General features: G+C 44.1%; 1 protein-coding gene across 1 annotated transcript in view; it reads right to left on the reverse strand.

Moving 5' to 3' along the window:
* LOC147452483 (uncharacterized) overlaps positions 1-12,362 on the reverse strand; it is a 56,366-nt gene extending 44,004 nt beyond the window's left edge. The window contains exons 1-4 of the mRNA XM_086518161.1: positions 12,309-12,362; positions 12,129-12,195; positions 11,778-12,016; positions 10,394-11,442 (exon numbers count right to left, since the gene is read on the reverse strand). Coding sequence (XP_086374287.1) covers positions 10,394-11,442; positions 11,778-12,016; positions 12,129-12,195; positions 12,309-12,362 — 1,409 coding nt within the window. The remainder of the gene's footprint in view (positions 1-10,393; positions 11,443-11,777; positions 12,017-12,128; positions 12,196-12,308) is intronic.
* Between the last annotated feature and the right edge of the window lie 9,552 nt (positions 12,363-21,914).

The raw sequence follows: 21,914 nt of genomic DNA on the forward strand, positions 1-21,914 counted from the left end.
TGCACCTTAGGCATACGTTGTGGAGACTGCATGTTCTCCGTCAAGTGTACAGGTGTTTCCATTGACTGTGCGGTATGAATCACCTGTGCTCGAGCCTTAACAGGCTTTTGAATATGATCCAGTGACCCAACTTGCTGAGACGGAACAGGAGGTTGCAGAAAGGCTAAAAACCTTGGGTTCTGCATTACTTGTGTGAACATAGCCACAGCAGTAGCCAACTGGGTCCTGAATATATCATCATCAGTCTGTGGTGGTCTTGAGGACTCACCCACTTCATGTATCTGTTGACCCTGTGAAGAGGAAACCTCTTCAGTCACATCATCTGGTCTGTCAGCCATAATTACAATTCCCTGTGTCTGGTCTATGATCCCCTGTGTCTTCAAGCCCAAAAACTGACCAAGGCTCACTTTTATGGGAAAAAGTGATCAAATCCCGTCGATGGAACCATGAAACCGGCCTGTTCAATCCAAAAAGGGCGGTAGACTTTACTTTAAACCTTGATTTAGCTTTCACCCATTATTAGTCGTCTATTTTACCTGTACTTTCAAGACACAACAAAGGGGAGAGGGATACAGGCTGCTAGATTGCACCTGTATGAGTGGACAGACACCAGATTGGCCCCTAACTTAGGCGCCCCTTTCGGTATTTCTTTATTGTTCAAAAGAGGGAATAAACGCTGTGGTTCCTACAAGCTGCCCCGCACAAACTCGGCTGAATTTCCACTGTTCCAGCCCGATTTCGGCAGCATAACTGTACTAGAACCCTTCACGGTCAGTATTCCCACGCATTGACTGACTTTCCCGACGCATACGGGCACTTTGCAAAACCTGGCGAGAATCTGCAGCACGCTGAATTCTCTGTTTTCAGCCCTGAAAATGCTCCAGATCGCCTGTACAGCGGTCCCCTTGCGTCCCCGAACCTCCTGGGGATATTAGGGTCCGTTTAGGGCCAAAACCCTAAACCTGCAAAAATACACAGCAGGCTGTAATTCACTGTTTCGGGCTCCGTTCCGCGTGCCGGTCGCATCCCTAGCAAGTCCTCGAGCTCCCGCACCTGTAGGGCTACTTGCCCTTTGAATCGGACGAGATTTCTGGCGTGAAACCTCTCCGAATTCACCTGTACCTGCGGGGGGATTAGCCGCTAGCTAATCCAGTACCTGTGCAAGAGGCTCTTGCCTCGGCAATCGCGCATGAACCCACACAACTGTACATTGGTCAAATGAAAAGCCCACTAGAGGGGCATAACATACTGCCAAAGGGGAGAGAGAGGGCAGTGCGTAGCGTGCAGGGCATCACTCCTGGCACCGCACTGTGCATAAGAGGGAAAGCAAGCACTCCATAGCTCTTAACCTGTGACAGAGACTTGCAAAATGAGCCTCCCAGCTATAAATCACGTTTTTGCCTTCTCTATAAGTAGTAAACTGGCCTCAGAGTGCCAAGTGTCACTCATTTGTGCATTTTCCCGCTTTAGACCCTCGGGTCTAAAAATATCTCACCTGCAGCCTCTGTTGACTTGGCCACAGAGTAACAAAATGATCCCCATGTCAAACTGCACGTAATGACGCGAAGACATTTTCAGGTCCCAAAATAGCAGTTCCCTAAATTTTAGGAGATGCTGCCATTATATCTTTCTAGGTCATCCGACCCTCTTTGTACACTGTGGCCACATCCAAAACTGAAATGTAGCCTCTGTAGCAAAGGATTCCACTTTGGCTAGTCAATGACCCCACTTGGCTAACCATAGTCCTTGTCCAACCTTAGTGCTCTCTTGCCCTCAGGCCTGGACTCCCTCTGGACAGTTCCACACTAGCTATGCAATGCAGGGCAGTTAGATTTCCCGAGGGGTGTTTCCAAAAAGTGAAAGTAAATAGATAATAAGAAAGAAATCAACAAAAAGGATAGATAGTAGTCACACGCTGGTGACAGTATGTCTTCAATCTTGTGCCTTTTTGGGGCACTTTGCCGAGATGTGTCCTTGTTCCTCGCAACCAAAATAATTCCCCTCTTTGAGATAGTTAGCCCTTTCTCTAAGGGTCAATCGGGGTCGTGTATCTTTCTTTTCCTGAGGGTTCTTTTTCTTTCTTTTTCATTGTTCGAGGTCTGTCTGGTCCTTTCAGTCAAGATTTCATCAGTGGGGTAGGTCAAATTCCCCGAATGTATCGAGAACCCCCGTTTCACATGACCCGTTAATTCTTGAATAGAGTCCGACTTTTGTTCAAGGCAGAAATCTCGAATCTCTGTAGCGAGTCCGCAGCAAAACCGCTCCATCTGTTCCTTAAAGGTGACCTTCTTAAACGAAGAGGTTGGTAGGAAAGAATCCCAAAACCTCTAGCAATATGCGTCCAAAGAATCTTCCTCGGTCATCCGAAGATGGTTCCAAGCGGTTCTTACCTCTCGTTCGTACTCCCGGGTCAGCCAAGAAGAAATAAAAAGCCGCTTGAATTTCAACCACTTGACTGGGGCTTCTTTCCTCAAAAGAAGAGTGGACCACCATGTTCAAGCATTTCCTTTTAGCAAAGATGCAGCTCTCCTGATCTTGGAGTGCTCCGAGTATAACCTCCAGAGAAGGCTATGTTAAAACTGTTGGATAAAGGCCAAAGCCCTCGGAGCACCTCGGAATCCAGAAAAGGATTCAAATTTTATTGATTGTCCACCCTCTTTAAATTCCTTTGTCTTCTTGCTCTTATCTTCGAGGAAGTCGTATTGGTTGGCCTTGTAAAAGTGCTTCTTCTTCGCATAAAACATGTGGTCGTCGGAGTTCGTACTGTCAAAGAATGACTCCTCTGCAGAGCTATCAAAAACTAGTCGGAATATGAGTTTCTTTGCCTTTTTCTTGTGCTTTCCGACGCTTTGCTTTTTGCTTCGCTTCAAGGTAGGACCAATACGTACGTACGGTACAGATCCGTACGGACGTTCCATACACAACGTATTGTGTACGTACGGATCGTACCGTACATACGTCATTTTTTTTTATTTAAAAAAATTGGGGATTTTTCCACCCGTTTGTATTCGCTTGAGGCCCATATGTTCATGCGTGCCCTAAATTTGCCTACCTTAGGCCTGAATCCCAAAACGCCTAAATTTTAAGAAACTAGAGACTTACTGTGCGAACCAGAGAACAGAGAAACTCTTAGGGTAAAGGGGCCAATAAGGGTACGGGTACCTGTACAAGGACCCGTCTACCCCCAATGCTAAGTACTAAAATAGACCAAAGGAGGAGCACTAAGGGATGTTTGGTGGAGTGGATAGCTCGTGTCTGGGCGCATCTAAATCGTTAGATGTTGTGTTCAAGCCTTGTTGGCGAAAAGGTCCTCTTCTCCCCCTACCCCGTCACAAAATCCGCCCTCGTTTTTGTTACACTGCGAAACAATATCGTCGTCGTTCGCACTGTATATGCCGCCTTTTGCGTCGATCTTTTTACTGTGTATAGTGACGACGGCGATCTTCCGATTGCACCTCTTCATGCAGGAAATGGTGCAGTACTTGTGCAGAATTTTGCCGCACACCTTAGGTGGCACTCTACTGGCCCCTTTACCCTACAGAGAGAGAGAAAAAGCTCTGCACAAGCTTACACAGGGAAGGTAAGTGCCTCTTTCCCTCTCTGGTGTGTGTTGCTCTCTACCCCACGCTCTTCTGAGCTTCCCCCTCTCTCTCTCTCTCTCTCTCTCTCTCTCTCTCTCTCTCTCTCTCTCACACACACACTTTTTGTTCGCGAGATTCTTGCTCAATGCTCTTGAATCTTGCAACAGGAGCAAGAATGCCGAAGCTGGCCAATCCCTATTGGAAGGAACACACAACTGTCATCCGTATTGTCAACACTCCGACTCAAAAGGGTTCCGGTTGTCGCGAATGGTCATGCAAGTATTGTGGTTTCTCGCTCACAAGTACAATCACACGTGTTGTGAGGCATTTGGCAGGGATTAAGTGCACAAACACCTGTAGTGCGTGCAAGAAAGTGCCCAAAGCTGTGAAAGATAAGCTAATTGCTGATAACTTTCCAGGAGAGTTGGCAACAGACTCTGTTAAAGGGACTCAGCAGACACAAGATGCGCTACAAGATGCTCTTCTTGGAGAGTTTGGTGTACAGGGAGATGACATTTTTGAGTCTCAGTCCACACCTATGGGACAGCCATCTAGTAGTGAAAAGAGAGCACGGATCATCGAAGTAGACGAGGATGAAGAGGACAGTGATGTGCAATGTGCATGCGTCGAGGCAGACTACTTTGCCTTCACGAGTGAATTCCCAATCTTGGGTAAAGGAGCGGCAGAGAGTGGTTGAGATGGAGATTACTCGCACTCTAATCGAGTGCAACATTAGCTTCAATGTCTTGAGAACTGATCAGTGGAAGAGGATGGTTAGAGCCATTGCACAGGTTGGTGCGACAGATTCTTGGTCAGGACTTGAGTACAAGAAGATGCACACCACTATGCTTGACGAGCAGAAAGCCTTGATAGACAAGGCATTGGTCCCAGTAAAGGCAAGTTGGCAGCAGTTTGGTTGCACTATTATTTCTGATGGCTGGAGTGACATACGCACGCACCATATCATCAACATTCTTGTCTCCTGCTGCCTTGGTACCTATTTCTTACGCGTTGTGGATGCAGGGAAAGCAGGGGAGAAGATTACTGCTGAGTTCATTTACAAGCATATCAAGAAAGCCATTGAGGATGTGGGTAAAGATAATGTGGTACAGGTGGTTACAGACAATGCATCCAACTGTGTAGCAATGGGGAAAATGGTGTCGGCTGAGTTTCCAGGTATTGTTTGGACTCCTTGTGCAGCCCATTGTCTAGATTTGCTCATGGAGGATATAGTGACTAATGCTACTCGGATTACTACATTTTTCTGAAAGAAGCATCAAGCTTTAGCCATATTTCGCAGCCACAGTGCTCTTGACATGGTGCGGCCATCCAAGACCAGATTTGCATACATGTACATAGTTTTGAAGAGACTCTTGAAGCTGAGGGATCCACTTCTCCAAACTGTTGTGGACCCAAAGTGGAGAGAGATGCATGACTCACAAAATGAGAAATGCAAAGACGTTGCCTCCTCCCGCCTCAACGGTTACAGAAGAGGTTGATTGGTTCTTTTTGGAATCGATAAGTGTCGTGAGAAAAGGGATCGGATTTCACGGTAGAAGAGAAATCGGTCGTGCTCTGATACCACTTAACAAACTAGGACACCCCAAGTCAAGATTCTGTCACGACACAGCAAAGATTCACTTCAAAACACCTAAAGAGTCAACACGGCCCAACGTAGCTTCGTGCTAAGAGAGATTGGTCCCAAAGACTGGCATCCCTTTCGGTATTTCTTTTTATATTAATCTTTGAGCAAAGTACAACCGCCCGCAGGTGCTCGCTCTTAGACTTTGCATCCAAATGCTCTGAGAAGTGAGCCCCTTGGGTCACTTATAAAGGTTACAAAGGGATGCCAAAAGCAAAGCCCTCAAAAGCATTAAACTCAAAAGCCATGAGCTCCAAAAGCATCTTGGCTAAAATCTTCCAGCAAAAGCAGCCAGTGTTAATTGCAGGAATCCGTACAGCTAGGCCACGTCAACAGCCAACGTAAGACGCGGAAAATCTATACGTTGCCACGTCATCCAGTCGACGTGCTTCCGAGCGTCGGTACTGTCTGCCAACGCATATTCCGGGCGTCCGTACATTCAGCCCGTCATCACGTCCGTACAGTCAGCCATGTCATCACTTTGTGAGTTTGTGTCCGAGCACAATACTGAGTGCTAGATGTTGACAAACTGCAAAACAGTAGGGCTAAATGCTGATACCAAATGCTAGGCTGATCTCTTGCAAAAACGTTGGGGCTGAATCTGATGCACAAACGCTGGCTAATCTGCTGCAAAAACATTGGGGCTGAATCTGATGCACAAACGCTGGCTACTCTGCTGCAAAAACATTGGGGCTGAATCTGATGCAAAATGCTAGGGCTGATCTGATGTTATAGGCTGAAAACACTGGTGATAAGGGTACTGACAATGATGGATCATGGAAGTGCTTGCGATGGAACCGATGGTGGGTGCTTGTGTTGCGGGTACTTGTTCTGTTGTCCTTAAACAAAAGGCCAAGTGACTCTTTTATAGGTCTTTTAGCCATTTGCCCTACCTACTTTTAATAAAGGTCATGTCAAAGTCACTTATTACAAGTGACTGTTCTTATGCCTATATGCTTAAGTGACTATATTGCGTATGCAACTATGACCTAATTGATCGTGCACGTCCTTCTAGAGGCTCACAAAATGCCACGCTAGATCCTAAGCTAACTAAGACCAACGTTAAATTGTGGCAGTACCTTGTCCACGTGGCTAGAGTGCAATGCGTATGTGACATCCTCCCTGTTAAAGGTGAGACACAACTGCCAAACTTCTTCTTGAGGATGCTTTTGATACTTCTCATGTTGAATGCTTCTGGTGCTTGTGGATGCACAAACCGATGAAAACTCCTCCAAGCTTGTGGATACTGCAGATGTGGGTCCTACTACGATGTAACCATCGACCAGGCGAGTTACCAGGTACTATTGCAGAATCAACCTTGATGCTGCCTCTACCTTACTGTGAGGATTAGTGGTGCTAATAAGATAATTAAGACTTAAGACTTCATACTTAAGATCAAATTGAAACTCAAGAGACTGAATGTGTGTTTGATTGATTGAATGAATGCTTGAAAACTGAGTACAATAGGCTCCTTATATAGGAGACGAAGAGACACAAATGAAAAGACACGTCTCATGGTGAAGAGACGCGACTTTAGGCGTAAAGACACATTCTTTCGGCGAAGAGCTACAACCATTGGACAAAGAGTCGCAATTGTAGAGCGAAGAGGTGTGACCAATCGTCGAGGGAGTGTGGCTTTTGGCGAAGAGGCATGTCTCTTGAGCGAAGGGTTGCAACCATCCAAGCGTAGAGGTCCTCCTTGGCATGGCACTTCATGTATCTGCAACTGAGAGATGTAATACTACAACATAGTCACAATCGTGACACTTACGAGCAGATACTACCACCCGAATAGTCCTGTCATGAAAACGTTGCAGGTGAAGATGGAAGGTAAGGGTGCTCAGTTAAATATCCAATCGCTCCTTGTCAACGGAAGTGGGTGCACGCTAAATGCGAATGCAAATGCAAAAGAGGGTTAGCAATCATTTCTCCAACTCCTTCCATATTCACATACAGGCAAGCAGATCTTGGTACTCAAGATCTAAATCTTTGTGTATCCGATCCCGATCTTCATTCAAAGACATGGCGATGAAGACAAGAGCGCACCCAATGCGCCATGAACTAAGGGTGGGAGTGGCTAATAAGTACGGAGAAGGGACGCGAAGCTTCTTTGAGAAAAAAAAAACTGAGAGAGGTTCTTTGGGTTCTTGGTTCTTTTTGGGTTCCTAATGCTTGCATTGAGCACAAAGCTGAAACACGTCCAGAGCTCTGATACCAATGTCAAATGCAACGGAAGGGTTTAAGGATTTGAACTCAGATCCACTACTTCGCACAAACACAAGGTTGCTTTAATTCACTGGAGAGAATTGAACACAATGAGAGAGAGAGGAAAGAGAGACAACACCGCATGTCGGGTCCCAACCACCCTCAAGGGCCCCCTTGCTCGGTTGTTAGAGCAAGTACTTGCTTTAATTACTTGCACAAATCGTGATCAATGGCTAAATGAGTGCTAGATGTTGACGAACTGCAAAACACTAGGGCTGAATGCTAATGCAAAACGCTGCGGCTGAATGTGATGCAAAAACGCTGATTGATCTGCTGCAAAAACGTTGGGGCTGAATCTAATGCATACGACTAGGGCTGATCTCATGCTGTAGGCTTACGTAACATAGTTACCAGGAACGGGAAACCGGAACGGGAACGCGGAACGGGAACGCCGAACAAAATGCCATTCCCTGTTACGGGTACTCACGTTTGAAACACGGAACGGGGATTCCGAACGGGAACTTGGAATGGGAACGGGGAACGGAGACCTGAAAACGGCCATTCCCTGTTACTATGTTACGTAAACATACAAGGCCTACCTCTTCCTCTTTCAAAGCTCTTGTCACCACCATCAAATCTCTTCTAATATGACATAACTATTCTGAAATCCTTAATCTTACATGGAAGTTCCTAGGCTATCCCAAGCGGAGTAAAGGTCTACCTCTTCCTCTTTCAAAGCTCTCGTCACTACCATCAGATCTCATCTAATATGACATAACTACTCAGGATCCTTAATCTGACATGGAAGTTCCTAGGCTATCCCAAGCGGAGTAAAGAATTTTCCCTAAGGAAAACTATATCCTCTTCACGAACTTTCTTGGCTCTCCTAGCATAGATTCCTTGAGAATAGTACCTCAAATATATGTTCTCCGATCAAGATTGCGAGTTATTGGGCTCTTGCTAGTCTTTCAATGCTTGACATGACGCTAGTATCCTCTCTGGTTGGCTCACTTCATGTTAAGGTTTAGGATAACTATGGCACAGTCGACTTCCATACTATGAAGCTACCTCACTTTGATGTCCTATTGAGCATGCCATGGTTTGAATTTTGAAGCTTTGGACACGCACAAGTAGATCACTACTTTGTCATTCAATGTAAACCTGAAGGAGGAGATTGAATCTAAAACATTTGGTTGTTAACTTTTGATCTTGTTCATAAGATGAGACAAATTCAACCATTATTGTATTGATGTATTGGTGTTAAAACACCGTAAAGACATAGCCTAGCAGGGTATATGTGCTACATATACTAGGAGGCTATGTGATGAGAAGATACATATAGGGTATCTTTTTGCCAGGCATACTATGAAGCCACGTACTATGTTAGTAGAGACCAACATAAAAATAATATCTCAATCAGGCACACTTTGAGAACTTCTTGCATTGAGCACCAACTCACCTGAAAGGAGCAAGGAATGGAGGTTCGTAACTCAAGGTGTTGGTTGGGTTTGCCCTCAGATTGGGGGGGGGGGGGGGGGGGGCGGGGGTTCATAAATGATATACCTTCATAAGTCAGAATAGCCTAAAGTTACGAATTGTAAGAGAGGATAAAACCTCGATAAAACACTCACAAAAATACAACAAGGGACACAAGAAAACAGAAAAGGAAAAACTAAATCACTTTATTTGTTACTAAACAAAACTAGATGGAAACAAACCATTATTCACTTAAAAGTGCTTCTCGTAAAGGCATAAGCAAAATAAAATAAAGAAGCAAGTACTCAACTTGAGTACTAACAAGTATTCAACTTTAAACTCACAAGGATAAGACATTATAAAGACTTAATCCCAGAAACCAGACTCCACACAACTTCTAAAAGAACAAATTCTTGAATTCAAATGTAAGCTAAATACTAGGATTGAACACAACTACGACCTACATATGCGACCTAACTTCGGTGCTTGTCCAAACAAGAAGAATAAGATAATCACATTTATCATGCATAGCCTGGACAACAACTAAGACATCCCTACTCACGTCATCAGTACCCAAGAGTAGGCGTAGGTCTGTATAGAGTTCATTCATGATTTGGATGTACTCTATAAAACCAACAAACTGAGTTTCTATCACCCTCCAGAGGTGGGCATAGTCAGCCATGAAAAGACTAGCATTTGTCAAGTAAGAGCAAAAATAGAAAGAGCACTAAAGATCTAAACAACTAATCAGTGTGTTACTAAGTTAAACAAAAAATGGGCTTTTAATCTCCCCACGTTTATTGAATTTACTACTAATTGTCTTGAACATTCCAAAGGAAGAAACATTAAAAATAAACTTACTAGGATGCAGAAAGGAACAAGCGTTTTTCATGATTCTCTTGAACGAGTATCCTTTCTCAACAAGTAAAGAAATAAGAAGATACCATAGCCTCACGCTCCCAAAATAACCATGATAAAATGCACACCCTGAAAACTCATTAAAATGGCTTTATCTGATAACTTACCTAAAAGTATAGAAATAAGATTGCAGAGAAAAAAAGATATTGGACAATAATTTCAGATGGATGATACATAAAGTATCAGTACTGTCCAGAAAAATCAAAAATCACTCTTTAGACCTCTAGAACAAACAGATAACCTGTTAACTGAGGTATGAAAAATTACGATTTCTAGAGTTGCAGAAGGGAAGGGAGGGGGGGGGGGGGGGGGGGGGGGGGGGGGGGTGAGGGGGGCGGTGGAAACACAAAAATTAGATGCTTTGTCCTCTTTCAATGACCTAATATCGACCATTTGAAAAGCAAGAATAAAACTATGTTACAATGTCCATGGTACCTATCTGTAGACTGCAATAATTAGATGAAATCAGGGGAAGAAACTATGTTACAATGTCCATGGTGCCTATCTGCAGACTGCAATAATTAGATGAAATCAGGGGAAGAAACTAAACACACACATCTGGAAGTCTCACCTGATAAGGGCTAACCGGGCTTTCCAAAATCGGAGCTGTCCCACTCTTTGAATCACTGATTTTGGTGAAATTGGAGTAACACAGCCTGCTTCTGGATCACCAGTATCATCTTTCATCTGAATGTCATTGAAAGATGTTTCTGCAATTTTACATTTGCAACTGCCCGCCATTGCTGAAACAACACAGGTCCTGCAGTCCATTCCAACATTAGCTGTGCTATGTCCCACTGCCACATCTGAAATGGGAAGAACAATTTCATGTGCCCTGCTTGAACCTTTTGCATCATGATCAGGAAGTACTGGTACTTTGCACAACCTGGAGTCACTTCCAGGTAGACTGGCACCGGCAGCTGCACACCATAATGTTGTATCCAGGTCGTTCTCCTCGGCTGCAATGCGCCTCTCACTACTACAACTCTCGTTTTGCATTTGAGCATCAATGGGCCCCTCAAGAAGCATGACCTTGTCTTCAGGCTGAGCAATATGCCCAACTCCAAAGATCCCTGAGTGCTTAGCACCTTGTTCTCCATGTGCCTCGTTCTGGACCAAAGCCCTTAATCGCAAGTCAAATGTTGACACAGCCATCTTATTGTCACTTCCTGTGCAAGCTTCAGACCAAGGCAATAAAACTCCTTCCTTATACATAGCAGCACTGTGTGAGCTATTATCACCAAGCGATAAGCATTGCGCACCTTTGACTAACAGCATCACATCCGCACAAGGGGTGCCCTGCCCAGAGACAAGTGGGGTAAACTCTTTCTTGCTTTCATTAGATCCGTTGGGTGGCAACGAACCCAAACACTTCTCTGACCTTTTTTGGGCTGTGCCATCAAGATTCCCACTCGTTGTTGCAGCAGCTATAGTTTTAAGCAAGATGTCGTTAATTACTACTGGCTGCCTTCTTGCAGCATCATTAAATTTGCTTTCACATACACCACTGCCCTCAATGGTTCCAAAAAACGGGCATGTAAATCTTTGTACTTTATCAGATTGAGGCAAGAAGGCCAAGGGCAATGAGGAAGATGAATGTTGATTTGCTTTAAACATTAACTGCAAATACAAGGATTGTGATGAAATAAACATTAATTGGCCTTCTTTTCGACATAAACATTGACAATACCCATTTTCAGACCTATGCCTAGTGGAAGACATTCTTCTTTGAAAGGAACGACACAAAAATACAATAGTTTTCATGAACAACCAAATGCAAAAATACACCATTTCACAGTCCCCTAACCACCTAGCATACACAGGAAGCAAGCTTTTGGGGATCCAACAATGTTATTCTACAACTTAGAAAAAACAAACTTATATCTTAACATTCTTTTCTAGCTATGGAGTACAAATGCAAAACCAAGCACTGGTGCAAATGCAAACACTCTTACATGTTCTGCACAAGAACAGGCAACAGAGGGTCGACAATGGTCGGACAGCTGTGCAAATCTCTGAGAAGAAACTGTGAGCTGCTCGTAAAGGGACATCCTGTTCATTTCTGCTCCTTCTCCTTCATTTACATGGAGGCCAGTGATGGATGTCGTACCCAGTTGCGGCTGCAGGATATGTTTGCTATTGTCACATAAAGCCATTTTTGCGGCATCAAAGCATACTGTGTTCTTGTTCCAACCTGCCAACATCCTCTTCGCATCAAAAAGACGCTCCATACACCATAGACACAGAAACGGAAACCCTAATGCCCCATAAATTTACAAGATTCTCATCAAAATGAGAAAGCCTACTCGTATATTGAGGAGATTTCGTGGCTTCTGATCCAAAATGGACGCTTTCGAAGTGCTTCAGAAGCACCTAAAACAGCGCTACAAACGAGCTCATCCAACACTGCTGCAAACGAGCTCGTCGAGAATCTCTCTCTCTCTCTCTCTCTCTCTCTCTCTCTCTCTCTCTGCGATTGTTCATACAACGTGCTGTTCCTCTCGCGAAGCTGAAACCAGCAGTTCAACAAAGAGACACATCCAACCGATCACTTTCCAGTTAGTGATCGTGCTGTGTATTTTGCTTTCCCATTGCAGTGTGGACATCAGCCTTGGGCATTTGAAACAGGCCGCCCGTTTACAACTCACACTGCCATTGAAAACAGTTCACAAGACAGGCACTACCAGACACAAAAAAAGAAGTCCACGTAGAGGGTACCCAATCATTTTTAATCGAAAATATTGAAGAATCTAAAAAGATGTCTCAGCCTACGGATGCGAGAGAAGAAAAGGCGCACGCACGTAGGGGATACCAGCTAGGAGAAAATGGAAAAGCTGGGGAAGAAATGTGAGACAGCCTTGGTGGAAAGTAAATGAAAGGTAAAGGCAGCAGGTTCATGCTGGTGGTCATTAGCCATAGTGGCAGGCAACAGAAGCAGTGGATGGCCATTAATAGCTGCAACGCGAGACACGTGACCCGGGGGGGGGGAGGGATGTGTCCTGCTTTGTGTGAGGAGACAACTATTTTTTTAATCTGCACGGCTTTGCAGTGGTAGCAACTCCACATGTTGCTTGAGTAGTAGCAGACAAACCGAGAAATAGTGGTGCCCGACGAGAGAGAGAGAGAGAGAGAGAGAGAGAGAGAGAGAGAGCTCCCGAATTTGGGGTGTCCCATGAGAGCAGCGACGACAAAGAGACATTGTACGTAGGCATTGCCTAACCCGTGCCCCCCTTGTCACGCCATCAGTTCCATCAACACTGGGAGTCACCCTGCAAACCAACGTGCCAGAGAGAGAGAGAGAGAGAGAGGGTGGTGGTAATGCGTGTGTTAGTCTCCACGCAACCGTGCTATCTTATAGCCTCCCCCTAGCGTACACATTGTCCGGCCGTGCCGGTGGCCTTGCCCATAGGACCCATGTCCTTACATTACCCCCCCCCCCTTGGAGAATCATTTCTGTCCTCGAAAACGAACGTAGGAAAATGTTTCTTAAGTGCGGAGACATTCTCCCATGTAAAACCTTCTTCAAGTCTATCTAGACATTTTACCAACAGCTGTCGTCTGACATGATGTCTGGTGCGAAGCTCATGAGAATCCAAAATCTTTTCGGGCTCGTGAGGAATGCTCTTGGCGGTTCGATAAGGTCAACTAACACACCTATGTCAATGACGTTATCATTCTGTCCTAGACGTTTTCGCAAACGACTAACATGCAAAACAGGATGAACTCGTGAGTGCTCTGGGAGAGCTAACTTTTAGGCCACTTGACCTATACGTTTGAGAATGGTAAACGGTCCACAATAGCGTGGTGAAATTTTAGCAACTTTTCCCGTCTTCAGACTTTCTGAATGCTCCGGAACTTTGAGGAAAACCTTGTCTCCTTCTTCGAAAGTAGCAAGACGACAATGCTCATATGCGTACTTCTTATATCGATGTTGAGCTTGCTTAACATTCTGTCGAGCAACTCGAAGCATGTCAAAATGGTCTTGGAGAAAATCCTTCACTTGTTGTATCTTCTCCTTAGCCAACCCCACCGTAACAGGTGATCTAGGTTGAAATCTATATAAAAGCATAAATGGACTAAACCCTGTAGTCACATGCTTTGAACTATTATAAGCAAATTCCAATATAGGTAAGTAGTCTTCCCAATTGGTTTGCTTCTTGCTAACGTACGCTCGTAGCATATCCTCTAGCACTTGATTAACTCTTTCTGTTTGACCATCCGTTTCTGGATGATCAGCCGTACTTAGATTAAGTTTAGTTTCCAACTTTTGGAACACAGCTCTCCAGAAGTGATTATCGAACTTTCAATCTCTGTCACTAATGATACTAGCTGGAAGACCGTAGAGTTTATATATATGCTCTACAAATAGACGTGCTAACTCGGGTGTCTAAATCGTAGTCGTAGTGGGAATGAATCGACCCATCTTTGTGAGACGGTCTACAATTACCCAAATGGCATCATGGCCACGATTTGTAGTAGGTAGTCCTACTACAAAATCCATAGAGATACTCTCCCACTTACATTGTGGAATCTCTAAAGGATGTAAAAGGCCACCTACCTTGAGGCGCTCTGCCTTATTAACTTGGCATTGTTGGCAGTTTAGTACGTACTCTTGAACATCATGATGTAAGCCAGGCCAATAAAATTGTCGTCGAACTAAGTCATACGTCTTACGAATACCTAGATGACCAGCACTTGGACTATCCTGACACTCAAATAAGAGTTGGCGCCTAGTGTCTGAGTCCTTTGGCACACATACTCTACCTTTGTGGAGTAAGTAGCCATCATCAATGGAAAAATTCTTCCATCGCTTAAGCTCTTCCTGAGTAGGGGTGGAGCTCTATGTGTTGGAGTTTTTATCTGCGCGTGCAGAGACATGTTGATCTGGTTGTTCAGAGACATGTGAGTGTGAGGGATCCCTTTTTAAAACCGCACTCCACACTTTAGCATATGATTAATCGTATGCACACTTGCCACGTAATGACTCGAAAAATCCACTCTTTAGTTCCGTGAAAGCAAGTGAATTAATCTGAGGCATCCGACTTAGTGCATCCGCTACTACATTATATCGCCCCTTGCGGTATCGTAGCTTACAATCATAATCTTGAAGGATTTCTGCCCATCTAGCTTTACGACCCTTCAAGTCCGTTTGAGTAGTAAACCATTTGATACTCTCATGGTGAAAAACTACTTCAAACTCGGCACCATATAAGTAGTGTCACCACTTTCGGAAAGCGTGAATTATGACAAAGAGCTCTCTCTCATAGACATAATAATTATGTTGAGCTCTATCTAACTTTTTACTTTCAAAGGCTATAGGTCTTCCCTCCTAGAGAAGTACCGCGCCGCTTGCTTTATCACTAGCATCAGTCTCTACCACAAACGGGTTAAGTGGGTCAACGATTGCTAGGGTGGGAGCAGTGGTTATAGCTACCTTGAGCTGTTCAAAACTGCGTTTTTGGGCTTCTTCCTGTAAGACTAGGGGAACTAGTGCCTTGGAGTCCACCTATGAACCTCCCACTATATAGCATGGCTCCTACCCCTTTGCCCTAGTTGGACTCCCTTTCCACACTGCCTATCCCGGCCTTGCCCTTGTCCTGACATTACTCCCCTCTTAAAGAAGAGTTTTCGTCCTCGAAAACAAAAGTGGGAAACTTCTTCTTGAGAACACTAATGTTTTCCCAAGTGGCGCCTTCCTCAGGTTGATCTTTCCACTTGATTAAGGCTTGTTGACGTACATGATGACGCGTACGTAAATCATGATAGTCGAGAATGCGTTCAGGTTCATGCGGTAAGGTAGGAGGCTCAACAAAATCAACCAAAATCTATTGGTCAATGACATTGTCGTCCCCATGTAACCGCTTACGTAAACGGCTTACATGAAACACCGGATGTATACGAGAATGCGTAGGTAGCAATAATTTGTATGCACGATCACCTACTCGCTTGAGTATTTTGAAAGGCCCACAATATCATGGAGATAATGTAGGTGTTGGCCCAGTTTTCAGACTTTCTGAATGTTCTGGCACGCGTAAAAATACTTCCTCCCCTTCCTCAAAAGCTAACTTGCCAACGTTTCTCATCAGCGTACTTCTTATATTGATCCTGCGCTTGTCGGACATTCTGATGAGCGAGTTTCAGCATATCCATGTGGTCTTGGAGAAAATCTCTAACCTATTGGAGTTTTTCGGTTGCCAACCCCACCGTAACAGTTGACCTAGGTTGAAAACCATACATGAGCATGAAATGACTAAATCCAGTTGTGACATGCTTAGCACTATTGTAGGCAAACTCGAGAATAGGTAAATATTCTTCTCAGTCTGACTGTTTCTTGCTAACGTATGCTCTTAGCATATCCTCTAGCACTTGGTTAACTCGTTCCGAACCATCTGTTTCTGGATGATCGGCTGTACTGAGGTTTAGTTGTGTACTCAATCGTTTGAACACAGCCCTCCAAAAATGATTGTTAAACTTGGGATCACGATCACTGACAATGTTACTTGGCAAACCATACAACTTGTATAGATTGTCCACAAATAACTTGGCTAGTTCTGGAGTCTTAATCGTTGATTTGGTTGGAATAAACTTACATAGTTTAGTCAACCGGTCTACGACCACCCATACCAAGTCATGACCTCGTACAGTGGTTGGTAAACCCATAATAAAATCCATAGAGATATTTTCCCATTTACTATTGGGAATCTCCAAAGGATGTAAGAGTCCTCCTGCTTTCAGGCGCTCTGCTTTGTTAACTTGACATTTTTGGCAATGCAAGACATAAGCTTGAACAAAGCAATTTAAACCTGACCAGTAAAACTGTCGTCGTACGAGAGCATAAGTCTTTCTAATACTCGGTGCCCTGTACTTGGACTATCATGACATTCATAAAGAATTTGGCGTCGAATGTATGTGTCCGTCGGTACACAAACTCTCCCCTTACGGAGTAGGTACCCATTGTCGATGGTGAAATGCTTCCATCGTTGTAGTTCATCACTCGATAGAGGAGAGCTATGTGTGGAGGTTAACGCTACACTACCACCATTGGAGTGAGAAGGATCCCTCATTTGAACATGGCTCCACACTTTAGAATATGCGTCATCATGCTCATATTTGCCCTTTAGAGAATCCAAAAATTCACTACGAAGTTCCGTGAACAAGAGAGAATTGATCTCCGGCATACGACTTAGAGAATCAACCACCACATTGTATCGTCCTTTAAGATACTGAGCTTGGCGTCATATTCCTGAAGGATCTCAGCTCACCTGGCTTTCCGACCCTTCAAATCCGTTTGTTCTGTAAACCATTTGATGCTTTAACGGTCAAACACAATCTCAAACTGAGCACCATACAAATAATGTCGCCATGTTTTTAAGGCAGACACTATTGCATAGAGTTCGTTTTCGTAATTAGAGTAGTTTTGTTGTGCTGCATCAAGCTTCTTGCTTTCAAATGCAATTAACCGCCCATCTTGTAACAGGACTGCTCCAATAGCACGGTCACTGGCATTCGTTTCCAAAACGAATGGTTTCAAAGGATCTACAATAGCTAGTATTGGAGTTGTAGCTAATGCATCCTTCAACGTATTGAAACTATGATGTTGAGCGGGTCCCTACTGAAAAGCTTTGCCTTTGCCTTTCAGTTGGTCCGTCATGGTGGGAACAACAATAGTAGCATAGTTTTTAACGAACCTTCGATAAAAACCTGCAAATCCTAAAAAAATATGTAACTCTTCCAGATTTTTAGGAGAATGCCACTTCCGGATTGTATCCACTTTGGATTGATCCATATGTAGCCCATTAGCTCAAATAACATGCCCAAGATAGTGAATTTCTTCTTTCAAAAAATCACACTTAGATTCCTTGGCGTATAATTTATTTGTTCATAACAATTCGAACACCTGCCTCAGATGTTGTAAGTGTTCCTCTTCAGAAGCACTGTAGACTAGAATGTCATCGAGAAAAACGATGACAAGTTTGTCCAAGTACGGCTTCAAAACACTATCCATAAGTGTCATGAATATTGCGGGCACATTGGTTAACCCAAAAGGCATAACCAAAAACTCCTAGTGTCCAAACCTTGTTCGGAATGCAGTTTTGGGTATATCAGCAAGTCGAATACGGACTTGGTGATAACCTGACCGCAAGTCTATTTTCGTAAAAATACGAGCATGAGTGAGTTTGTCGAACAACTCATCTACGCGTGGCAATGGGTACTTGTTTTTAATAGTAATCGCATTTAAGCCACGGTAGTCTATGCACATGCACATGCTGCCGTCTTTTTTCTTCACTAATAGGATAGGAGAAGCCCATGGTGAAGAACTGGGTTGGATAAACCCTCTGCTAAGGTAGTCAGCAAGCTTACGTTCCACCTCAACAGCTTCAGAGTAACTCGTGCGGTAGGGTGGTTTACTGACAGGTTTACTGCCTGTAACCACATCGATGCTATGTTGCACCGATCGTGTCGGTGGTAATCATGGTGGCAAATCATCAGGAAAAACATCGTGAAATTCCTTTAATAAATTTTTTGACTCACTAGCAACTTTTGCTTGTTGGGAAGTAGCCCTTGGTGGAAGAGATGAGAGAGAAGCATGCGGCGTTGAGGAATGTTCAACAGATTCAATGTTAGAGAGAAAATGAGACAATGAGTAACACAATAAAACTTGATCTATTTCATTATCAGAAACGAGATGCATAAGCTCAACTGTACATATCAATGGTACATCCTTCTCTCATAACAACAACACATGTGCGCCATGGGATTCGAACATTAAGTTGTTGTGCTCATAGCTACACTTTAGTGATGGTCCTAGGCTATGCAGCCGTTCCCTACCAAGGACCACGTCTGCCCTCTCCATGTTTATAACCTGAAAATCCAAGGATGTGGAGTAGCCTTGTACTTCCAATGGGACGGCTCGGACTTGAGTATCCTAGATTTTGGTATCATGTTCGTTCATCATTGCTACCTTGTAGCGGTGGGTACTCGGAGTTTGAGGAAATTTGAGTTTTTTCACCAATCCATAATTGATAAAATTGTGAGTAGAACCTTCATCTACCAAGATGTGCACCTTGTGCCCTTGTAGAGATCCATGCATACGTACTAACTCATGTGGTCCGAAGGTCTGTTGCCACATGGAAGCTGTGAGACAGCATTCATGCACCACCTCGGCGTGTGTTACTTCCACTATAGAGAATTGTGAGGAAGACTCAAGAGGCAGCAGTTGCATCGTGTGCATTGCTTTCTCCTTGCCATGAGCATCAGATTTTCCCTTGGGACAATCCTTTTTGCCATGACCGCTTCCTAAACATTGAAAACATAATTTCTCTTTCTTAGCTTTATCAAAGTCCTCAGGAGAGAGAGGACCTCTGGACCCCTTGGGTTTTATAGATGCTTCTGAATTGGTTACTATAAATTTTCTTTTATTGTGCTCGTACTGTGTGCGTGTATTACCATGTGTATTAGCAGGCACGTGATTATGATGTGATTTATTTTCATCTGGATCATCATGAATATGTGCTTTCACTATGGCTTCCTCAAGTGTTTTAGGATCTTGAGTCTTGACGTGCTTCTTAAGCTCTGGTGTCTGACCACGGATAAACCCACGTACTTGTTGAAAGGTATCTAGGCCTTCCAACTTGAGGATAACATCCTAAGAGTGAGATATATATTCAAGTAATGATGGATATTGGCGCATGGAACACGTGTCCCAAGCCGTCCAATTCCGATCTGCCTCATTTGTAGGCAAGAATTCTTTGTGAAACATAGTTTCAAAAGCTGCCCAACTCTGTGGTATGATATTCTTCTCCTTGAGAGACATCTACCATTTGTAGGCCTTGCCTTCCATAGTTAAACTTGTTTGCAGTGCTCTGACTACGTCCGGAGTACGCCGTAAAGCGTGAATTCCATCCCACTTGCTGAGAAAGATATTCACTGCATCCTTATTGCGATCTTGATCTTCTCCCTTAAAAGTCGATGGTTTGGTGTTTTTCAACAACTCATCCACCTCTTTTGCAGTTAGAGTGTGCAAAGCATCGACAGATGGACCTTGTCCATGATCAGAAGGGCTTTGCCCCTGCGTAGCAACATGCTCATGCATGTGCGTGTCAGCAGGACCCTTGGACTGCTATTGCATTAATTGTATTACTAACGTGGATAATTTAGTGACGTTTTCATTTAAAGATGCAAAATTTCCTTCCATGACTGATACGTGTGTCCGAAGTGCACAAAATTCTTGAATATCAAGCAGTTCATAAGTGCCGTCACCCGTCGTAGCGTCGCTGGCACTCTCCGTGAGAGCATCTCGGCCCTGAGCCATTACAGACAGGATCAGGCGTATTTTGCTCGAAAGCAAAAGTCATATTGATATTGGAATCCTGGCGACACAGTGTACTGGAAGGAATAGCCAGAAAAATACCTAATTTCAAAAAGATGTTCCGTAAATGTAGGATGCACTGCAAAGGTTAATTAGCCTTGCTAATTACGTCAATTGTCCAAGTCGAAATCGATCCAAAATTTCAGCCATGCAGGTACTCGATTTGAACACATTGTAGCCAAATCGAGTGTAAGTGGTATTGCTTTCGATCGCAATTAATTTGAGAAATACCGTCGCCAATGAATTCCCTTGTGAAGTTTTATCGAATTGCTGACTTTCTGCAGCTAGCACTCAGGGAATTTGCGTACGTGCTGTGTACTTGCTGGCCCCGTCTTCGATCCAACTCGGATCTATGCTCACGAAATCCGAGGGTCGGAGCTTTTTACTCGTTGTGGGGTGTGTATCACCCCTGCCACCAATTTTTAAGTCCTAAGGCCAAGGGCCTTAGGCGTTTAGATGTGAACTCCTAACTCCAAAACGCCATTGTTGAGAGCAGGTAGCGCGCGAGAGCTTGGGAAGATGAGGGGGGTCGACATGTTGCGAGGCGGGCTTCAACCCTGTGTCGAAAATGGACCAGTGGCCCGACGCGATGCTGTTAAGTCTGCGCGCGCTTAGTTTGGTACCCCTTCACCCGACAACTCTCCTTGCCAAGCCCGCCTGCACACGGTGATTCCACTTCGTCATCTCCCTTAGCAAGGGATGAGCTCCACGGCATGCAACTCATGCAAGGGCTTTGTGTGGCTCAAAAACACCACGCCTTTCCTTTCCAAAAAATAGGAACTTGGCTCTTGATACCAATGTAAGACTAGGGAAACTAGTGCCTTGGAGTCCACCTCCCAACCTCCCACTATACAGCATGGCTCCTAGCCCTTTTGCCCTAGTTGGACTCCCTTTCCACACTACTTAGCTCGGCCTTGCCCTTGTCTTGACACTTCCCAAGAAAAGGTCTTACCTTTTGCTTTAAGTTGATCCGTCATACGAACAATGATTTTGGCATAGTCACGAATATATTGTTGATAAAATCAAGCCATGCCTAAAAATATTTGAAGCTCCTCAACCGTGTTGGGATGTGGCCATCAAAGAATGGCAGCGACCTTGTTAGTGTCCATCTTCATGCTAGAATAAGAGATCACATGACCGAGGTAATGTATCTCTACTTTAAAGAAATCGCACTTGCTTTGCTTAGCATACAGCACGTTAGCTCGTAGCTGTTCGAATACTAATCGTAAGTGTTCTATGTGTTCATCTTCAGTCTTACTGTAAATGAGAATGTCATCAAGGAAAACCACAACAAATTTTCCAAGATAGGGACGTAAGACACTATCCACGAGTGTCATAAATGTAGTTGGAGCATTGGTTAGGCCAAAAGGCATAACCAAAAATTCAAAATGCCTGAACCGTGTTCTAAAGCCAATTTTGGAGATATCTTGCAGTAGGATACACACCTGGTGGTATCCTGAACAAAGATCTATCTTTGTATAGTATCTTGCCCCGTGGAGTTGATCAAACAACTCATCCACTTGAGGTAGAGGATACTTGTTCTTGATGGTTATCGCATTTAATCCGCAATAATCTACGCGCATGCGCATAGTACCATCTTTCCTTTTTACCAATAGAATTGGTGATGCCCAAGGCGAAGTGCTAGGTCTAATGAAACCATGAGCGAGGTAGTCAGCCAACTGATTCTCAATCTCCTTGGCTTCTTTAGCACTCATACAATAAG

Source organism: Adiantum capillus-veneris, chromosome 8 (genome assembly GCF_014529385.1).
Source record: "Adiantum capillus-veneris isolate H3 chromosome 8, ASM1452938v2, whole genome shotgun sequence".
Lineage (NCBI taxonomy): Eukaryota > Viridiplantae > Streptophyta > Polypodiopsida > Polypodiales > Pteridaceae > Adiantum > Adiantum capillus-veneris.